Source organism: Microchirus variegatus, assembly GCF_963457635.1.
Source record: "Microchirus variegatus genome assembly, chromosome: 14".
Lineage (NCBI taxonomy): Eukaryota > Metazoa > Chordata > Actinopteri > Pleuronectiformes > Soleidae > Microchirus > Microchirus variegatus.
Window position 1 is genome coordinate 3,652,409 of NC_139815.1, and position 20,893 is coordinate 3,673,301.

Consider the following 20,893-nt stretch of genomic DNA (forward strand, 5'->3'; position numbering starts at 1 on the left):
GGAGACGCCTCGAGCATTTATACTTCTGCGTCGTGGTGACGGACACTCGCTGCAATTTCCCGCCCGAGTAGGGGTCGCTGCGCAAGGTTGTTGTGCTTCTGGCTACAGTGAGCAATGGCGTCCGAGAAAGAAAGGGAGCGAAAGACTGTTGTTGTTGAAAAAGTGGCCGTTTCTCACTTTTCTGTGTCACGGAACGCAGTTTTAAGATAATTTGAGGGGAGAAATTGGCCATTTAGAGTCTAAACATGTGCTGTGTGTGTTAAGATATGACGTATTTATAGTTCGGCAGCGGCGTTATTGGCGGGGATCTGCTCCGCCTCTGTCAGGACGACCGGAGCGCACTGAGAGCCGGCACAGAGCAGCTTAGCTCAGCCTGTCCTGAGGACCAATCGCAGCTCTTGCTGTCTCCGTAGTCCCTTGACGGAGTGACGGACACTTAAAAAATATTTCGTGCAGTCGGAGACTACGCAGAGGCTCTTCGACAGTCTCTGCGTCGACGCAGAGTCTCTACGTAGCCTACGCAGAGCACTTTACGCAGAAGTATAAATTGGGCTTAAGCCTTTTCCACAGTACTGTATAATATCTGAAATGATTCAACAAATACTCAATACCCATCTGAACAAAGTAAAGAACTCCATGGTAACTATTGTCAAACAGTCGGATATCGTGGCAACTAAGGCAACAGGAAGTTTTCAAGTATTTATAAGACAAGTAGCTGTGCTTTTCTTTGTTCAAACTGTGCCAGTCAGATCATGGCATTGTTCCAAAGAAGCCAGCCTGAAGGGTCTTTCAAAAAATATCTTTCAGCCCACACCGCACTTCCCAGGGTTCCTTGGAAAATATATCTGCCAAGCCTGAAGTCAATCGTTCGAGTGGTTTTCAAAAGAAAAGAAATGAAGAGGAGATATCTCTTGCGTTTGTCACGAGGATAAATTGCCAGATAAGACAAAAGCTATTATTCTTTTGTCACATGCATCGTCACGACGTTCGTCTAATTAATGTAACGGCAGTCCCACACACGTGCGTCTAGACAAGGCACACTCGGGTGCAATGAATCCACCTGCCAAATTACAGATAACTTCCAACAGCCCACAACAAAACTTAGTGGAGAAACAGTCAATTAGTGTCAGTCCCACCTACAGTTCCTCCACACACACACAGTCTGTGTTTAGACTAAATGCTACACGACCACGATGCATCAGCTTCCCCCTGTACAACAGCAGCTACATTATGATCATGTGCCTTTTGTTTTAAACACTTTCATGTGTTCCACTAATCCCCTCCACACACACACACACACACACACACACAGGAATACAGATTGAAACATCAAATGCTGGAAAAAAAGAAATGAGAGAGAGTCCTTTTTCAAAGAAACTTCACAACTTCCTCTTTCCAACTGATAAATTGCGAAACTCCCCTGGATTCCCATGTCATATGTCATGGAGATAATGGGAGATTATGGTGGAGAAAAAGAAAAAATAAGGAGAAGAGCGAGTTTCAGTGAGGTCTTGCAGCGATTACGGCCAGAACAACTCGGGTTTCAGCAACTAGAGCTGGCCGCGTGCCAGAGACCCAACGCGATCGGTATTCATACTGACAGCTGGCAGAACCATTATCGCTGTGGAAAAACCTGAACGACCTCCCCGTGGAGACCAGCTACAGAGACATGCTGTTGTCATGCTGATGTATCTGTGAACATGCAAAGATGGAAAAAAGGTTTATTCAATCTTATCCTCAAAGAAGAGGAGCTGTGCACAAAGGCAGTGGTAAGAAACTTTAGAACTGGTTATGTTTGCACGCGCACCAATTAGCCAGTGAAACTGCGCCAGAGAAAATTATTATACACGTGTATCGCGTCAGGAGAAACAAACAAAAAAAAACGTCTCTTGGACCCGTGCCGCTAACCTAATTTTGACGATTTCCACATGTGATATTTGAAAGAACTCCTCCTAGCACTCTTCTGCCTTCAGATTCAAGGTACAAGATAAGGATTAAAAGTAATCAAAAGCTTCACTTAACGTCACGCAGTGTAGACACTAGGGGGCGTCAGAGTTGCAGCTCATTCTGACGTCTCAACAAAAACCAGACAAAAACACAAAACTGTTAGTTTTTAGTCTTTTCCTGAAGAATTAAGTATTTTACTTTATAAAATACATTATCATATCTGCCTCTAAAACGACATTGTAGATGTACAGGTTTGATGAGGGGCTGGGTACCTTGCTCGTGGGGCACCGCAGACCTCGACCAATCACAGGATTTAAACCGACAACCCTTCAGTTACAAGCTGTTTTCAATGAACAGGCCCGTGTTCAATGAAAAAACATGAAAGAGTTTCTAAAGCTGGGATCGGTCAGCGCTCGTAACATTTAAAGTGTGAATTTTGGACACAATTTCTGATCAGAATCAGAAATAACTTATTATTATTATTATTATTATAATAGGAGAACATGCAAATTCCATGCAGAAAGACCCTTGTTCTGACCGGGTCACAAACAACCCCGATTCTTCTTGCTGCAAAGGCAAGAGCGCAAACCACAACCACGTCAAATTCTCAATATCAAACTGGTTTTGCTAAGAAATCTTCAACACAAAGACAGTAACTTGAAAGTGGGCGTTCTATTAAAAGCACGACTTAATAGAGGGTTTGGCACTGTGATTACATATTGTGGAAAACATACATTGATCTCTTTCATCTCCCACTCATCGACCATATTTAAACACAGCATCATTCACTCACTGGTTTTTCTACCTCGCATAAGCTTAATTACTTAAACTCACCGAGGCCCTTGAGGCCAAGGAAAAGTGGCATTCGCTGTCTCGAATCTCAAAGGTAAATCTGTACAACTGTTGTGGGCTCCTCATTCTTAAGTCCGTTAATGGTTCTGCCGGTGTACAAATGAGGACGCTCGCAGGACAAAAAGGTCTAGGGATGTTTATAAAGCGTGGCAAAGGGAGGAATATGAAGTACAGAAGGATGGATGCTGGGTCTGCTGTTTGCAGTACTGTTAATAGGTCCTTTCATCCACCTCCTTATGTACAATACCGTTCAAGTTTGGGGTAATCTATACAATTTCTTTCTGTCTGTTCCATTAAAACTCAAACGTTTATTCTTTAAAAGAGTTGCAAAATTAATAGAGAATATTATTTCTAATCTTGTCAATGTCTTGACTATATTATAGTCAAGACATTGACAAGATTAGAAATAATTATTTTTATTTCAAAATAATAATAACAAATTTTGTTTCAGTCAATGAACCAGTAAAACTGTTTTCAGCTTTGCTAACATAATTGCACGAAGTGTTTTCAAGGGTTTTCTAATCATCCAATAGCCTTCTAATGTGATTAGCAAACACAATGTACCATTAGAACACTGGAAATGGGCCTCTATACACCTATGTACATATATTAAAAACCAGATGTTTGCAGCTAGAATAGTCGTTTACCACATTAACAATGTATAGAGTGTATTTATGATTAATTTAATGTTATATTCATTGAAGAAAAGTGCTTTTCCTTCAAAAATAAGGACATTTCCAAGTGACCCCAAACTTTTGAACAGTAGTGTACATAAATGGAATGAACAATTGAGCTTCACACGTTGAATCGTGTCATTCATATCCTCTACCTGTCCTTTAAATCATGAGGCAAGAGGAGAGCTACTGTTTCTGCCGAACACTGTGCCAGTTTAGCCAGACTTAACCCAGAGAATTCACATTTGGAAATCGTCCCAAGACGAGTCAGAGGAAACCCTGGAAAGGAGGGAAAAAAAAAAACAAAAAAAACAACATCTTGATCCCGTGCTGCCTTAGATAAACATGAGGGTGAATGGTCACATTGCTGCCGAGCCATCCTCGCTTGCTGCCCGTACGCCGGGAAAGAAAGACGGCTTTATGGACGCGAACAGAGTTGAGCTTTCTGCGACGAACAGACACTTACAGTCTTATGCTGTTTCAAACACGCCCCCACAGGTTGTTTACACGTGCATCTGTGACAAACCGCTGCAAAGTCATGGAAGCACACTCGCACACACACATACATGCATACATGGCCGCTCCCTCTCAGTTGGCTCTGCCACAAGGACAACACAGAGAGCTGGGTGGCAAGAGATAAGAGTCTGAGGTGAGTACGTTGGACTGAGCCACAGCCAGAATGAAGGAAATATCAGCGGCGAGCGTCTGAGCTCGGCTCTTGGATGCCGTGAGCCTCCAGAAGAGCTTAAGCGTGCCTTGGCAAAGAACACGGATCTGTGGAGCTGCACCAGTGGGATGTTCTCCCACATTCTTCTGCTAAACATCCACACAGGTTTTTTGTTGATAGAGGTTCTGAAAACACTCTCAGGCCCAGGCACAATATCTTAGAAAGAGGGTGATAGCATTGTTGTTTACACGTTTTCCACATTTATCCAAACTCCTCCCGACAACTGATTGTGCGTGTGTTCCTCTCAGTTCTCTATTTATATTTCGATAATTAAACCTTTTCTACTTTCAAGCCCACTGCATTTGGGTGCATCCTTCGAGTTCAAAACAAATACGGAGGCCTATTCGACAGAATGATTAAAGGAGACGCATGACGCAAAATCAACTTTCCGCCCTCATTGCTACGTCACAATGCCACATTCCTGGAATGTCCCTAAAAAACGCGAGAGTGCAGGCGAGGGCAATAGTATCCGGAAGAACGGAAGTCCGCAAAGTGTTCTATTCTTGGCTGCACAGAGCAGCACAGAGTTGTTCACAAACTTCCAGCTTCAGAGGATTTACGTGACCAGTGGATACATTATATTTTTAAATTTGTCAACATGAATATTTTTGCGTCGACACGTGTGGGAATTTTTTTTACCCTCAACTCTCTCAAACAATGCGGTTGACTATGCAAATTTACTTTGGCGTACCACAGCAGTACATCAGCGATGCACCAGCATTTGAAATGGAAAAAAAACCCTGGAGCGCCGTTTCAGGATGGCAGCAAAACTCCGTATGCGCTGTTGATTTACCCGCCCTTCCCCGCCCTGAAATGTTTGTTTATCAAGCAGTCGCAGTAGTAAACCAAAGATAAACGCTACGTTTAGACAGTTGTTGTCTAGTTATTGATTCCGTTCAATAGAGTCACACAGACACAAACGCACACTCTAATCATAAAAATTATTTGTTAGATTAGTCAACTAATCAAAAAAATAATCGCTAGATTAATCGTTTGAAAAATAATCGTTTGGGACAGCTCTACACATGGAGGAGACAAACACACACTTTTCAAAGACACATTTTCAGGAAAGAGCAGATGCAGGTAAACCGGGGAAAAAGCTCAGCGGGGGTTTTTATATCTCGTGTCATCAACCTATATTTTTAGAAATCCTGAGCCGAACACCGGAGAGAAACGGCTTCAGTCTTTACTCCACAGTTGTGATTATTCTTTTCCACTCGGTCTCAGCCACTATTTTGTAACACACAGTTTATGAAATGTGAGGAGGAGTTGGCTTTACACGGACTTTGAAGATTCAAAGTTTCTTTTTCTTTCCAGACTGATTAAAAATCTGTTTGACGTTCTTCTGAGAAACATTGGCTCGAGCATCAAAAACCACAAAAAAAAGACCACAGCGGCGTGTTTGTGTGAGGTAAAATTAGGAGTCACGTGACCTGTATAAAAAATAAATAGATGAAAAAAAAAAAAAAATCCTCTCAGGCTAGTGGCCCACAAATAGCAAATAAATAGCGGATTACAGTAAATCAGAAATTAGAGTCAGGCGGGAGGCGGGAAGTGGAGATAAATGAAGAAAGATGAGCAGTCGAGCCAAGAGATTTTCTCCGTTTCATTAACGCTGATGAACCTAATTCCATCAGTTCTCAGCGAGACATCACTGTAGTGGCAAACGACAGAGACCACGGCAATAAAGATGCTTTTTTCATCCACTACCGCAATTAATCCTACCGCTGATTTTCTCTACTTAGCGGCACCTGTGTGATTTACACACCCTGATGTTAGGGTTAGGGTATTGATTAGAGGTCGACCGATATGGATTTTTCCTGGCAGAAATTGGGGCAGCGGGTCGGGGCATTAATGTTAAATGTAGGTTATTTTTATGGTCTGTTCACCCTATTTAATGCAAATCACAACATACATTATCTCAAGGCACTGCACATCTCCATCATCGGCAGAGAGAAAAAAAAAACTCTCTGAGAGAACCGGACTCAAAAATGTGCGGCCATCTGCCTAGACAGGTTGGGGTGAAAGGAAAAAATGACCAGGAGCAGATATACAACAACTGTATCAAGTTGATACAAGACAGATCTGAGTCCGAGATGACGTGTTTGTAGAACTACAATGCCATTATCATGAGAAACTGTAAGTTCTGTAAAAATACAGATTAAATATTGATTAAAACTTTTCTCTACAATATTGATATTTGGACTTTGTCTCCGGATCAATACTTTTGAGATTACGGGGAAATTCTTCAGTTTTAGCCAAACTATTCGCCTTCTTACAGCCGAGTAACAAGCAACTTCCTGCACTCATGTTTAGTCCATGCAAGACTTGAGACACCAATCACGAGCGGCGTTAGCCCAGGATGAAACTCATTGCTGAATGCTTAACTCCTTCCGTGTTCAACTGTGATCTCAAATGACAGCACATTTTCAATCATAGGTGATACAGAGACAGTTTCATACCCTGTCTTACCCTGTGGGATTCCCATGAACTAATAATTCTGTTTCTGCAGCGTTAAGAGCGTTAAATGGAAGCAAATATAAATCCTCTAGGACTAAAGAAACTAAATGTTGTGGCCTTAAATTGGATTCATTCCCATAAATGTTGCTCCTTTGACTCAGCATTGGCTGAGAAACCACCATGGTCCTATATACACGTCAGCCAGCACTTATCAGGCGGTGAAAAGGGACAAATTAATGAGGAAGCACAATTTTATCCTGACATCCGTACATGTACACCCACTCACCCTTCACCCACACACACGCAGGAACCGAGGGGATCAGTGCAACGCAGACAGACACAGACAAGGGTGGAAATTGCATTTTTATCAGTGCAGATTTCGTCTCTACCTGTTATCGTTAAGCTGTGTGTATCGAGGCTGAGGATCTGGGTCGCCATCATTCACATCGTAGCTGGCATCCGGGTCCTGTAAAAAAAACAAATTACACATTTATATAAATATAAATGTTCAATAATATTCAGGTCTGGGGACTGAGATGGTCATTCCAGAACATTGTATTTGTTCCTCTGCATGAATGCCTTAGTAGATTTAGGTTTAGGGTCGTTATCTTGTTGAAAAATCCAGCCCTGGCACAACTTCAACCTTGTCACTGATTCCTGGACATTTTTCTCCAGAATCTGCTGATATTGAGTGGAATCCATGCGAACTCAACTTTAACAAGATTCCCAGTCCCACAGCATGATGGAACCGCCACCAAATTTTAATGTAGGTACCAAGTGTTTTTCTTGGAATGCTGTGTTCTTTTTCTGCCATGCATAACGGCCTTTGTTTTGTCCAAATAACTCTATTTTAGTCTCATCAGTCCACAGCATCTTATTCCAAATGTGCTTTAGCAAACCTCAAGCGACTGTTTGTGGCGGGTGCAGAGAAAAGGCTTTTTCTGCATTACTCTTCCATACAGCATCTCCTTGTGTAAAGTGAACTTCTCAAATATCACTGTGTTTGTCTCCTATATGATATATTTAACTGAAATTTATTATCCAAACAACCAATGATTTATAAAGGAAAATCCCCAACTTTTCCATACCACTGTACATTGGAATGGAGCTGATGATGAAAAGACAACTATTCCAACACTATTCTTCAGACTCGTTTATGCTGGGTTTTACAGGCATCTTTTCAAACGACGAAGCCGTCATTGCCTGCATACATCTTTATGTTGACATTCCATGTCAACAGCATGTCCGACAGCAGCGCTGTTCTCTTCACAAGGAGCCAAAAGTAGCCCAATTGTTGTCGAGTTTCATGACAAACTTACACATTAGCTCCTGAAAAACTGTCATTGTTTAAAATGTCTTCCCAGTCATCTAATGATCGTAATTATCAGTGTCACCATTCTCCAGATCCTCCTGTATTCCTGTAAAGCTAATATTCCAGAGTAGGTTTCGCATTAACTTAAAGCAAACTCACTGGTCCTATTCAACGTCTACATGAACAGATCATCGGGAATTTGTGGAGGAAAAAAAAAATCTTGTTTCAGGGTATCTGCAGGTTTCAACAAGTCAAAAAATTTTTTTAGAACACGTGTCGTTGAACCTGACTGTCTCGTGTCGGGTTTGTGCGCCGATAAATTCTGACCGGGCTGCAATTGACGTTAGTAGTTATTGGTTTGTTCTGTTGTTATATTCAACAAAGTTTAAGAGGACACAAAAATTATAACTTAATAAAAGTAGCGTTCATCCATTTGTATTTTTTTCATTTAAGACCTGGAAAAAATGTACTCAGATTATTGTTTTTTAGACTTTTTAAGACCCTGTGGAATCCCTGTGTTGAGATTCAGGGCTGTCAAACTATGGAATTGTTTTTTTTTTATGAAGCCAAATGGAGTTCCTCTGAAAAATTATTTCAAAAGATGCCATCAAATTCCCCAATTGTATGCATCATTGCTGTATTATATTGTTGTAGTCTAGGAATACACATTATTGTATTTTCCTTTTATAAACCAAAGTCTTCTGTATATGTCAGTTTATATTTAAGTGGACTCTCCGTCTCTTCCTGCACAATCACACTATTTTTCTTTTGTTTGTCCTTCTTTGTGTATTTTACCGTGCAAAAGATAAATCAAATCACAAAGAAAATAATCCAATTACCATGTGCCTTCACTACTGGCTACACTGCCCACCACAAAATGTCCAGTTGCACGGCTGTTCCAATCACGCCTGTGAGCTCTCGGGAGACGAGAACAAAAAAAAAACACAGACAGAATGAAGGCAGAAGGCTTCGTCTCTGTATCAAACACCAAGTGCAAATGCGGCTGTTAAACGAGACCCTCGTTTGTTCTGCTTTCTGAGGCAGAAAGCCCGCGTTTAAGTTTCATGAAAACGAAGAAATCAGAGTTAACACTCACGTAGTTCTGCATCAGGTCGGGGTGATTCTTCTCTATTCCATCATCCAGGATGGACACCACCACGCCTTTACCTGTGTAGCCTGTCTGCCACGCAGCTTTGGCATTTAAGTCACGGTGGTTGTCGTTGTACTGTGGATGTAGAGTGAGAGAGAGAGAGAGAGAGAGCAAATAACTTAGATGGAATCTATTTATCCAGGGGACACTTAGAGCACAAAAGGACTGAATTTGGAAGGACTATTAAGAAAGGAATCTGGGGAAAAGGGTGCCGCTTACTACATTTATCTCACTCATTCGTCCTTGGAGAAACAAAAAAGAAAGGGAAAGGTAACGAAGAGCATCTTTATTCCAAAAGCATCGGTGCCACATTTGTATTTACTGCATTTATTATTAATGCCGAGCCCAGTGAACTGCCTCACATTAATCATTCCCTGTGCTTTTTTGATATGCTTTTGACATTTCAACCTGACCTTTTGGTGAAAAGTCAAAACCTGGCTCCTCTTTTCTGTTTTTTTCTTTTTTTCAAACACGCACCGGCGGTTTCATCTCGTGTGGCGGATGAGCCACCGCTTCCTGTTCAAATTTCATCTCTTTTCTCTGATACAACGGCGAGGGGCTCGTGTTAACACAACCTCGCGATCGTCATTGGCACTTTAGCGCTTCAAAAGAAAATCAATTAAAGTTCAAAGTTGCGATGTGACATTCAGATGAGAGAAGGCCTTTCTGCGGCTGACACGCGGCGTGAATAATGAATCCGAGGAGTGCCGTGTTCAAGGTCTCGTTTTTTGAATATTTTCCCCCTCGTTCCTCGATGTCAGCACTCGGCCTGCGACTACGTCTCCAGCTCACGAGCATCTGAACAGCCCATGCTTTTAGATCCGTCTCGTCGTTTAGATAAATATCAGAACAATATCATTTATTCATAGCAACAGCAAATGCTGACCATTAACATCTGTCAATCAAGGACACTCTGCCAACAGACTGCACTCTCGCTGACCAACTGGGTCCAGTATTTAATGAGGCACAGGCTTATTTACTGTCAGCGAGATAATGACAGCAAATCCTGGTTTTTCTCTAATGTGTAGAGCATTTTGGAACAGCGCTGGCGCTCTCCACAATCGGCAGCTCCACCTTCACATTTTTAAAGCCAATCGTTTAAAAATGACTCAAACGTAGAGAGGAATTAGAGGCTGGTTAAAAGTGATGTGGCGTGACCACAGCCACGGATGAAACCGACGCCATCTGATGCTTCATTTTTCATTCAGAGCAAAAAAAAATGGTAGCATCACGGTTCAGATTACATAGAGCTGTCTGCTTTCTTTTTTTCCACTCACTCACTCAAACAGCATTGCAGCAGGGATGTTCGCCATGTGCTCAGTCCAAAATTAAATATCACCACATACACTACCGTTCAAAAGTTTGGGGTCACTTAGAAATGTCCTTATTTTGTGAAGGAAAAACACTTTTTTCAATGAATATAACATTAAATGAATCAGAAATACACTCTATACATTGTTAATGTATAGAGTAATGACTATTCTAGCTGCAAATGTCTTGTTTTTAATAGAATATGTACATGTATGTATGTGTATATGTGTATAGGTGACCCCAAACCTTTGAACGGTGGTGTACTTTAGAAGGCCAGTTATTTAAAAAGGTACAGTGTGTAAGAGGTTTTATTGGTAAATAAATAAATAAGTGTAAGCTCACTTCAAAATTAAAAACGGGTTGGTGTTTGACGCCTTGGAAAGAATTCTTTTATATATACTTTTGGTCAGGGGCTTGCCTTTCAATGACTTTCAAGGACAATTCCCTCAAATTCAAAGACTGAGTGTGCCGACACAGCTTAAGATGGGAGGGCAACTAAAAAGAGTCGCTTTGCCCCATGACGTCCACTTTTTGCAGTACACACTGCATCTGGACAAGTGATCGTCCTTGGGATCTTGGGCAAAGTCAAGTCTCTGTCATTTTTCTTTGGTGAGACCTTGGATCTTGGAATTTGCATTTCCCAGGCGCCACGTCGTCATTTGCTCTCTCGTGCCCAACATTAAGCCCAATTTATACTCCTGCGTAAAGTGCTCTGCATAGGTTACGCAGAGACTCTGCAGAGCCTGTCAAAGAGCCTCTGCGTCGACTCCGACTGCACAAAATATTTTTTAAGTGTTCGTCACTCCGTCAAGGGACAACGGAGACGGCAAGAGCTGCGATTGGTCCTCAGGACAGGCTGAGATAACGCTGCTCTGTGCCGGCTCACAGTTAGCACTGAGCGTCCACAGAGGCGGAGCTGATCCCAGCCGAGAACATCGCTGCCAAACTATAAACCCGTCATATCTTAACACACACGGCACATGTTTAGACTCTAAATGGCCAATTTCTCACCTCAAATTATCTTATAACTGCGTTTCGTGACACAGAAAAGTGAGAAACGGCCACTGTTTCAACAACAGTCTTTCTCTCTCTTTCTCTCTCGGACGCCATTGCTAACTGTAGCCAGAAGCACAACAACCTTGCGCAGCGACCCCTACTGATCGGGCGGGAAATTGCAGCGCGTATCCGTCACAACGACGCAGAAGTATAAAGGCTCGAGGCGTCTCCGTGGTTACGCAGTCGGATAACGCATACGCAGTCGGAGAAGTATAATGTGGCCTTTACTCGCTCGTTGTTCTGTGCGGAATCTCACGTCAACGGTGGCGATAATTTTCCTTTAACAACAATGTTTCACCTCTGATTTTGGTTTGTTTTCCAGCCATGAACAATTTGCATCTAAAACCAAGTTTTTTTCTTCTTTTGTGAAGAAGCAAAACTCCATCTTCTTTACTTTAGTAGGTCCTGAATGAGCCGAACATTTTTCAGAATAAACTGTTGGAAAAACGTACAGGAAGAGAAACGCCGACTCAGCATTCCTCGAATAATTCTCTGACATTTACCAGACGCTCATCCATACTGCCGACTGTAACATTTTCTCTTTTTTTTTTTATTACGGGAACCTTTTCTGTCAAATTTCACCAGATTTACCGTTCGGCCGATGTTCTCAAAGCTACACTTCTTCCAACAACTAACATGTTACTCACGGCCGCGCCGACATGATTACTATTTATATCTCGTCCAAAGTTCAGATGACTCAATCAGTGCAAAGGACTTGACGAAGGAACAGGAAAGGTGTTGCTCTACTCTTCAAGTCCATTAGTGTTTAATGAGCTTTACGAGCACATGAGGCGCGAGCAGACTAAATAAAGTTTGATTTACTTTTTTATCTGCCGCGCAGGCTCAAGAGAAGGACGACAAAACAAATCCTGTTCAGAAATAGCAGCAATAAAGCTATTATTCATAACTTCAACAGTGTTTTTTGATCGATTATTTGGTTTTGAGTATTTGCAGCTTCATGAACAGGAAGATTTTCTGGATTCCTTGCTCCAAATAACAAATAAATCATTAAAACTGAATTATTTTAGTTCGTGGACAAAAAGAGACATTTGAGAACATCATCGTCATTTTATGTTTGAGATACAATGATCAACATTTTTCATCATGTTCAGACTTTTTTTTTTTACGGAGCAAACAAGTACTTGATTACTCGAGAAAATAATGGTTAGTTGGTGTATTTTCTTTATCTGATATGAATGGACATCGTGCCTTCACTGAGACTAGAAGCGGAGCAAAATTCTTTGCTTGACAATGACAAAAAACAAGGCATTTTGTCAGTTTGGGAAACATCGATAGACTTTACTTAATGTCATTTTATGGAGCAAAATTGGGAATTATTTGACTAATAGATTCTAAGAAACATTTATTATTTGCAAAACTAGAATGAATAATTATTCATCAACTTTTTGGGAGCACTTATATCATCATTTTTGAAGTATTCCTCTTAAATGAATACTCTTAAATAATGTCATTTATAAGTCTAGTTATAAATGTATTGCTCTTTATAAATAAGCTAATGTATAATTCTTAAATTCTTTATTAATTAATGATGCATTTATGTATGATATCCATTACAAACCTGTTGTTTAGTTGATGTTAAGCAATATTAATGTAGGAGGAAAGCTTTTATGTATTTACTAAAGCTTAATAATGTGCAATTAAAATAAACTATTACCTTTCATTTGCTTTTTTTTGTCATACATGATTGATTTTCTTAGAATTTTTTGATCTCTCAAGTAAAAAGGCACTTAATCAATAAGAAAAAAATATAGCATATTCATGTACAACACACTGAGATAAATTGCGAGTACAATCCATTACGTTTAGTGACTCTGACACGAGCAGGCAGCAGGCTTTTTATCTGCTTATTTGCCTGTCAAGTGCCACTAACTATTCCAGCACATGGGGAAAAAAGGAGTCTGTTAAAGCACTGACATTTTGAACAACTGGTAATACAAGTCGCTTCTGCATCGCCGTGAATCTTCCTCTGCCTCGGGCAACGTCGGAGTAATTGAAGAAAAAGTGGAGCTGAACTGAAATCCCCAGGGCATTTACTGCTGCTTTTAACAGGCCAGTGTATCAGTGACATTCTTCCGAGTCAAACGTAAAAAAAAGAAAAATCCATCAGTTGAAAACGAGAGAGAGCTTCCAGATGAATCCCCTCTGTCTTTGTAGCCCCGGCTGCCTCCACACTTAAGTAAAACATCAATTTCTTAAGAATGTGCAATTTAGAATCCAAACGGTGCTCGGTATACAAGTGCTACTATCAAAGCAGAATGCTTCAGGTCGAGTCACTCACAGTTTTCACACAGAGACAGTATATATGCGGAGGCTCGTCTTTCCACACCAGGGAGACATCACGGCCCCAAAATTGATTTACCTGTATTGTCTCACGGTGGATGAAACGCTGCACCAGAGTGAACCACACAATTATGTCCACGGACAAACAAAAATCACTCGAAAAAAACATTCTTATACTCCTACGGAGTTTCTGTTCATACTCACCAAGGGTGGGAATCCAGCACGACGATACCAATAATAATACAAAATGGTAACACTTTAGATTAGGGAACACATATTGACCACTAACTAGGTGCTTACTAACATGCATATAAGTTGCATACTAGCCCTTTATTATTAAAGGTCCCATATTATACCCTATTAACCCAAGTTAAACTAGGTCCTGGTGCCCTAATGAACATGTCTGTGTCATGCTTTAGTCAAAATATCATAAGGATGAAGCACAAAAGCAGTTCAATAACTCTGCCAAAACAGCCTTTTTCAGAACGCTCGGTTTTGTGCCTGGTCATTTACATGTGAATGGGACCCAGGTAAACACACATCCATTGCTTCCAGGGGAGTGTCGCCACTTATCACCTATTGTCATGCAGCGTCGTCACAACCCCCGCTCCATATACCCCATAGTAATGTCCGTTTACCCGTTGTAACTGCGTTTCACCGTAATGCATCGAGTGACCACGATTTTGGCTTCTCGAGATCATAAAAAAATCGAAGAAAAACGATTAATGCGCCGCGCGGCGCCGCGTGTATGTAAATTCCCATGCTAGAAAAAGACCCGTTCAAGGTGTCCCTCCAGCATAGGAATTTACATACATGATCAACAACAAAGGGCTTGTGAAGCTTGTGAACATTTTTTTCATAAATAAAATATATCCACTGGACACAAAAATCTTCTGATGCTGGAACTTTGTGTAAAACACTGTGCTCCGCTGTGCAGCCACTCTTCCTACCTCGCCTGCAGTCTCGTATTTCACAGGGACAAGGGGGAGCTACGGTGGAGCTGTGAAGTACTCTGCCTGGCGGGGTGCCAACATTCATGGTGAAATGTCCACACTGTTGTCACTTGGTCGGGAGGTGTAAACATCGTGTGTTTTATCGCCTATACTTACACAAAGTGGAACCACTAAAACATGACTGAGTCTTGTTTTTTCACATTTTGGGGACTGGTATGGCCCACTGAGTCCCAAATATAAGTAGTAAAAGATTAAAAAGTTGATTTTGCACAATAGGGGACCTTTAAGCACGTATTAACACCTTATGTGGGAAAATCTTAATTCATGAGGTGGAATAAGGTTATGTAGCCTAAGGTGTTAATCTGGCTTTATGATTACTAATAAAGGGCTAGTATGCTACTTATATATTTTATATATGGTGTTCCCTAGTCTAAAGTGTGATGCGTCACAATATCTGTCTAACTGAAGAAAACAAAACCTTAACGTAAATAGTTAAAAGTGCAGGATTTCTCGACTTATTCACAACATAGAAAACAAAGTGCATAAAGTCCACGTATTGAACGTCGATGGAGCATCTCTTAACGTAGCTTTCTTGCCATTATCCTGCTATAAACTCCCTCTTCTTCAACCAGGTAACATCTGCCCAAATTTCCCTCTTTCGTTTGAACACCACCAGTGTGAGTGAAACTGGCATTTATTGAATAAAATATTTGCCCTCGTATTGCAAGAGGAAGGGCGGCGATAAATCACCAAATTGATATTTTGACGACCCACCCCTCATACTCACCAGATACCACTGATCTCTGAACTTGGGATCTAAAGGTTCAGTAGGATCCGCAGTGTAAATATCCCTCTTTCTTCTCCGTTTTGATACCTGTTGTTCGGCCCAGGTCACCTAAAAAAGAGGAAGGAGCACAAAAACAAAGATAAGTGAAAGATAAAATAACATTGAAATTTTGGAAAACTGTATTTACTATAGAAAACAGTTAATAATAACATGTTGCAAAGCTGAAAAGCTGTTAAATAAAGATATGCTGCATACTGCAAATGAATATCAGCTGCAAATATCGGTTATCGGCCTCCTTGACCACCAATAATCAGTATTGGCCATGAAAAAAAACATATCGTTCTATCTCTAATAGAAATCCATGTGGAAGACTGGACCAGACCAGACCTGGTCAATATCTGATTTTCAGGCCTAATTCTCACACACTGGACCTTTAATTTACCACATTCTCAATGCAAAGAATGGCTTGTGAGGTCACAGCAGCACCATTAAAACCTCATCCTCTCTTCTTTCCCAAAGATAGGACAGACACGTGTACATATTCCCAGAAAACAGAATGCCTATCGTCACATCTGTCAGCTGTGCAGGGGCATAAAAACCAGAACATGATAACATGTCGTGGGGGCCATGAGGATCGTTATGTCAAACGCATTAATGGAGATCTCAAATTCTCAGCAGACGAACCTCTGACAGAGTGAGATTAGAGGCCCAGGGATATCGTGAACTCCTCATTAATGAGACACGCTGATGAATTCCAGAACAACCAGAGACTAATTAAAATGTGTTGGCTGCCACAGTCTACTACATGTATTATGGCTGAGCCTAACCACGCTCACAGACACAGACACTCGTCAGATGAATGAGACGCACATCTGTTCTGTTGCAACGCTCCTGATTTTCTTCATGTGTCTGTTGAACGGAGATAAACAAACTTTTTCTGATGCTACAAGCGTTTTCAGGATGTCTTTTGACACTCGGACCAAAGAAGTAGGTCAAAGTGGTCTTTGCTCGCTCCGACATAAGCTTTGAACCTCTCATCATCCAGACAACGTTAAGGAAAGGATTAACCCAGACAAAGTACGTTTTTTTCTGCGCACATGTATATAAAAAAGCAAAACTGCTGTGGGGGAAAAGCGGCGTGGGTGAAATGTTGGTAACGACGGATGCAACAAGAAGTTCTTAAAAGGTGACAGAGTGGTCCTGTTGCACATAAATGTTAGTTATGGAGGTCAACTTGCATATATTAACTTGTTTTTATGGTCAAAAACCTCCTAGTTTCTGTAAACGAGCCGATAGAAATCTTCTTTTCTGACGGTGTTTTTCTGCTGCGAGATTTCAGAGTTAACTTTCACCCCCAGAAGACAGAGTCTTGTGATTGGCCAGTACTATCCAGCACATCCGTTCTCAGAAGCGCAGCGCCCCCCTCTGGAACGGTGGATGCACTGCTCCTAATTATCAAAACATTGTTTTAACAGTGTTTAAAAATAGCTTCTTCACGACTCCCCGCCGCAGTCCCTTTTATGACTTTAAACCGGAGTCAGACCCAGAGTCAGAAGACACTGTTGCTGAAACACCTCCACACCGGACATTATTCTTCTTCTGCGGTTCAATGTATGCAACCGGATGTGCCCGGACTAGTGCCCGGAGCAGGGCGATCGGTTGTTCAGGAGAACCGCTGCTTACGTAACTATTACAGGATTTTCAGTGATCTCGTTGAGCCCCGAGATTACAATAAAACACAACGTTCTCAGCAGTGGCTGAACTGTTCGTTTCGAACCGTCAGGGCTTCATAAACAAGGTAATGACGCAGATACACACCAAAAAAACAGCGTTAATAGGAACTTCTGGTCTAGTTCCGCTTTAAACATTTGATGGATTAGCATAAAACAGTTGTTCACTCTCTGTCGTTTATTTTCTCAATCTAATAATCGTTTGGTCAATAGAATGTCGGAAAATGGTGAAAAATGCCGATCAGTGTTTTGGCAAACCTGGAATGATGATGTTCTCAAACGTCTTGTTTTTGTCCTCATGACAAATTGATTTCAGTTTTGATGATGTCTTTATGTGGAGCAAAGAAAATATTTGCATTTAACATTTATCAGAAGCTGATAATTGTTTCAGCTCTATGTCAAATACTCAGTTTTTGCAATATCAGGACAATATTGTAGACGATATCTTGTCTCACGTCACAACATGGTTAACATATTCCGTACATTGCCCAGTCGTACTGATAACGTGACATCGGCTGAGTCTGCAGCATGCTGTAATGTTCAAGGCTGCTGCAGACAGCACTGACAGAGGAGAATGAACCAGTTTCTTCTCCCTCTGCAGAACTGGACCCGGGTAAAACGCTTGGATAGATAAGAACACATAAAAAAAGAAAAAAAAGAAGAGACATCCCAACTTCCTGCCGCAAGGACAAAGCACCTGATGCGAAGGACAACCGGAATCACAGTGCACCTCTCCCCTCGCTCTCTTTCTCTCTGCAGATCACCAGAGACATTAGAGTAAAAAAGGAAAGAAGTAATGAAGGTCATAGTACGAATGCCAGTCCAACAGAACCACAACGGAGTGATTTCAATGAAAGGAGCAGAGATGGGTGTGTGTGTGCTCCTTTTTCGTTGGTGGGAAGCTCAGGTCAGTGTCAGCGGAGGGAGACGCGTCCACTGTGGTTTCATCTCTTTCCGACTATGAGGACGAGGTCACAGCTGTGGCCGCTTTGATGACGCAAGTTATGAAAAAAAAAAATTGTTAGTCAGTCGAAACTTGTGCATTATTTTGTAACCGATGACTGTGGTGGTACGCGATGTGACCGTAATAAGATTTTTCTTCAGAACCGTAACGTGTGCAAGACAACTTGATTCCGTCTTCTCAGCCATGACCGACTTCATCCACAGTTTTTTTTTTTTGCTTTTCTCAGCACAAAACATTGCACACACACACACAACAGCTATTAACCGACGCCGCCGACGCTCTGCCTCCACGTCTGTGTATATTCTGAAATCGCACAAGTTTCGGTGAGATTTCAAATCCCTGGAGTCCCTCCCTGAAGTCGTTTGATTAAAGGCTAAGTGTGTGGTCCTGCGTCTCGACTGGATCATCTAGTCTGTGCTTTCTCAGGGGTAAAACACTGAAAATCAGTCACAGAGTCCGTTTTTGTAACAAGTCAGATTTGATAATCCTCTAGTGCAGGGCGGGGCTTAATCCAGGAGGCTTCTTCAGTAACGTTGTCAAAGGGATTTCCTGTGTCAAGGTTCTCGGTCATCTCAACTCAAGCAAGTCCAGTTGCCTACAGCTATCTCGTGAAAATAACAATGACCTGGATGACTAAAAACCCGAAATGAAAAAAACTGATTGCTTGAAACATCACTTTGGTAATTAAAATCCTTCGACGGGAGCTTCAACATGAAAGGGAAGGTCTACAAGATGGTAGTGAGACCTGCTCTGATGGACGGCCTGGAGACAGTGGCACTGTTGATAAGACAGGAGGTGGAGCTGGAGGTTGCAGAGCTGAAGATGCTGAGATTTTTTTATTGGGAGTGACCCGGATAGACAGGACTAGAAATAAGAGACAGCTCAGGTTGAATGGTTTGGAAATAAAGTAATGGAGTCAAGGTGGAGATGGTTTGGTTCACTGATGCTGTGAAAGAACACTTAAGGACAGTTGGTGTAACAGAAGAGGACAAAAGAACAAAATGGAGGCAGATGATATGTTATGGCGACCCCTAAAGGGAGAAGACTGTGGATCTTTTTTTCTGAAAGTTTGAAATTCTCCATCAAACATTCATCATCTACCTCTAAATACACGTGTACAATCCCGTCTTGACAGGTGACAGGAAATAGCACGACAAGAAAGTGGATGGTTTTCAGGAGGAGCTGCACCAAATTTAGTCAAAGTTCCCCATAAATGGCAGATTCTATTGTCATAGTGAGCTCATTATTTCTTGAGATGTTGAAAGAAACGCCTCTCAAGGTTTGAAAAAGTGAACATAAATGACTGTGTCCACCCCCTCCTGAATCAGATCTTCTTAAAAATCTAATGGCTTCGTCCTTGGGCAGATCTCCACACTCCCATCAAGTTTAAAGACAATTAGTCCAGGAGTTGTTTTTTTTTGGTGATGCTGCTAAAAAACAGCAGCTTATGGCTCCATAAACTTGTCTTTGTGCTGCTGTCAGCCTGTAGACTTTTTATTTTGGAAACGACACTGGCAAAAAAAAAAAAGCTGGTGCACTTTCTGGGTCTGCAAACTCACGTCGTACTTGCACAATTAAAGCACAACGTATATAACATTCTATCAAGGTTATTAAGAGTTATATATATTTTTTTAATCAATGCAATATACTGTAGCACACAGGGGGATCTGTGCGGAAATAATAAGATGTCTTGTAGTGAATGAAATCTCACTTCATGTCAAGTTTACAATAAAATGTCATTACAGGCAGCCGTAGAAACTTTAATAAGTTAATTTGTACCATGATCCATATTGGATTAGAGGGAGTCACTCGCTTCCCCAGAGATTCACACACACCTACATGACATTATTATTCTTCACATGAAATGATCTAATTATTTTTGAGACAGTAGGAGGGACTGACAGGACAGTCGCTGTGAGTCCGGCCTTGATATCGGCTTTCTGTTCTCATGAATATAGGACAGTTGTTGGGAAAGGACAAAGACGGTGTTGTGTTGTACAAAAAAAAAGACCTTCTATCGTGTAACTGTGTGACCTTCAGTCACAAGAAAACTTGTATTTTATCTTGCATCAGAAGACAGTGGGTGGATTTCCCCTTTTCTATTTCCTTTTCTGCTTAATAATCCTGTTTTCACACATACGCAGAGAGAGAGTCAGTTGTGAAAGGTTTCCACGTCAATGCTCTTCAAACATGACAGGATTCTAAAATACCAAACACAGGAAACTTGTGATGATGATAATGAACAAAGCAACGGGCTGTTTACCACAACTACCAAACAATCAAACTGCAAGTAACACCAGTTGTTTCCCACCTCCTAATTCGCCCACTTAATATCAGTTCCACACACGTCTTTGTTTTGTCAAAAGAAAACACTATTGAGCAAAATGTGTCTCTAAATCGATGTTTTTGCTCGGTTGCTACATTGCAGAACTACATAAAGCTCTATTTATTCACAAGTGGCAACAGACTGTGACCTTGGCTTCCAATTTGAAACGTCCAGATTTGCGATTTGGCCTTGACCACACTGTCATTTCACAACCAGGCAACTACTGGACGATCCAACTGGAAACCACACATTATTTTATCAATGGATAGATTAAGAAAACATGTCATAAAATGGTTTTCGCAAACTTAAAAAATTATCTAATTCTTTTTTTTCGAACCAGCAG

General features: G+C 41.3%; 1 protein-coding gene across 2 annotated transcripts in view; it reads right to left on the bottom strand.

The window, feature by feature from the left end:
* Positions 1 to 20,893, bottom strand: part of furina (furin (paired basic amino acid cleaving enzyme) a) — a 114,064-nt gene that overhangs the window by 36,246 nt on the left and 56,925 nt on the right. For both annotated transcript variants that reach the window (XM_083901191.1, XM_083901192.1), the window contains exons 4-6: positions 15,531 to 15,638; positions 9,069 to 9,197; positions 7,050 to 7,126 (exon numbers count right to left, since the gene is read on the bottom strand). In XM_083901191.1, the coding sequence (XP_083757317.1) occupies positions 7,050 to 7,126; positions 9,069 to 9,197; positions 15,531 to 15,638 (314 nt within the window). The remainder of the gene's footprint in view (positions 1 to 7,049; positions 7,127 to 9,068; positions 9,198 to 15,530; positions 15,639 to 20,893) is intronic.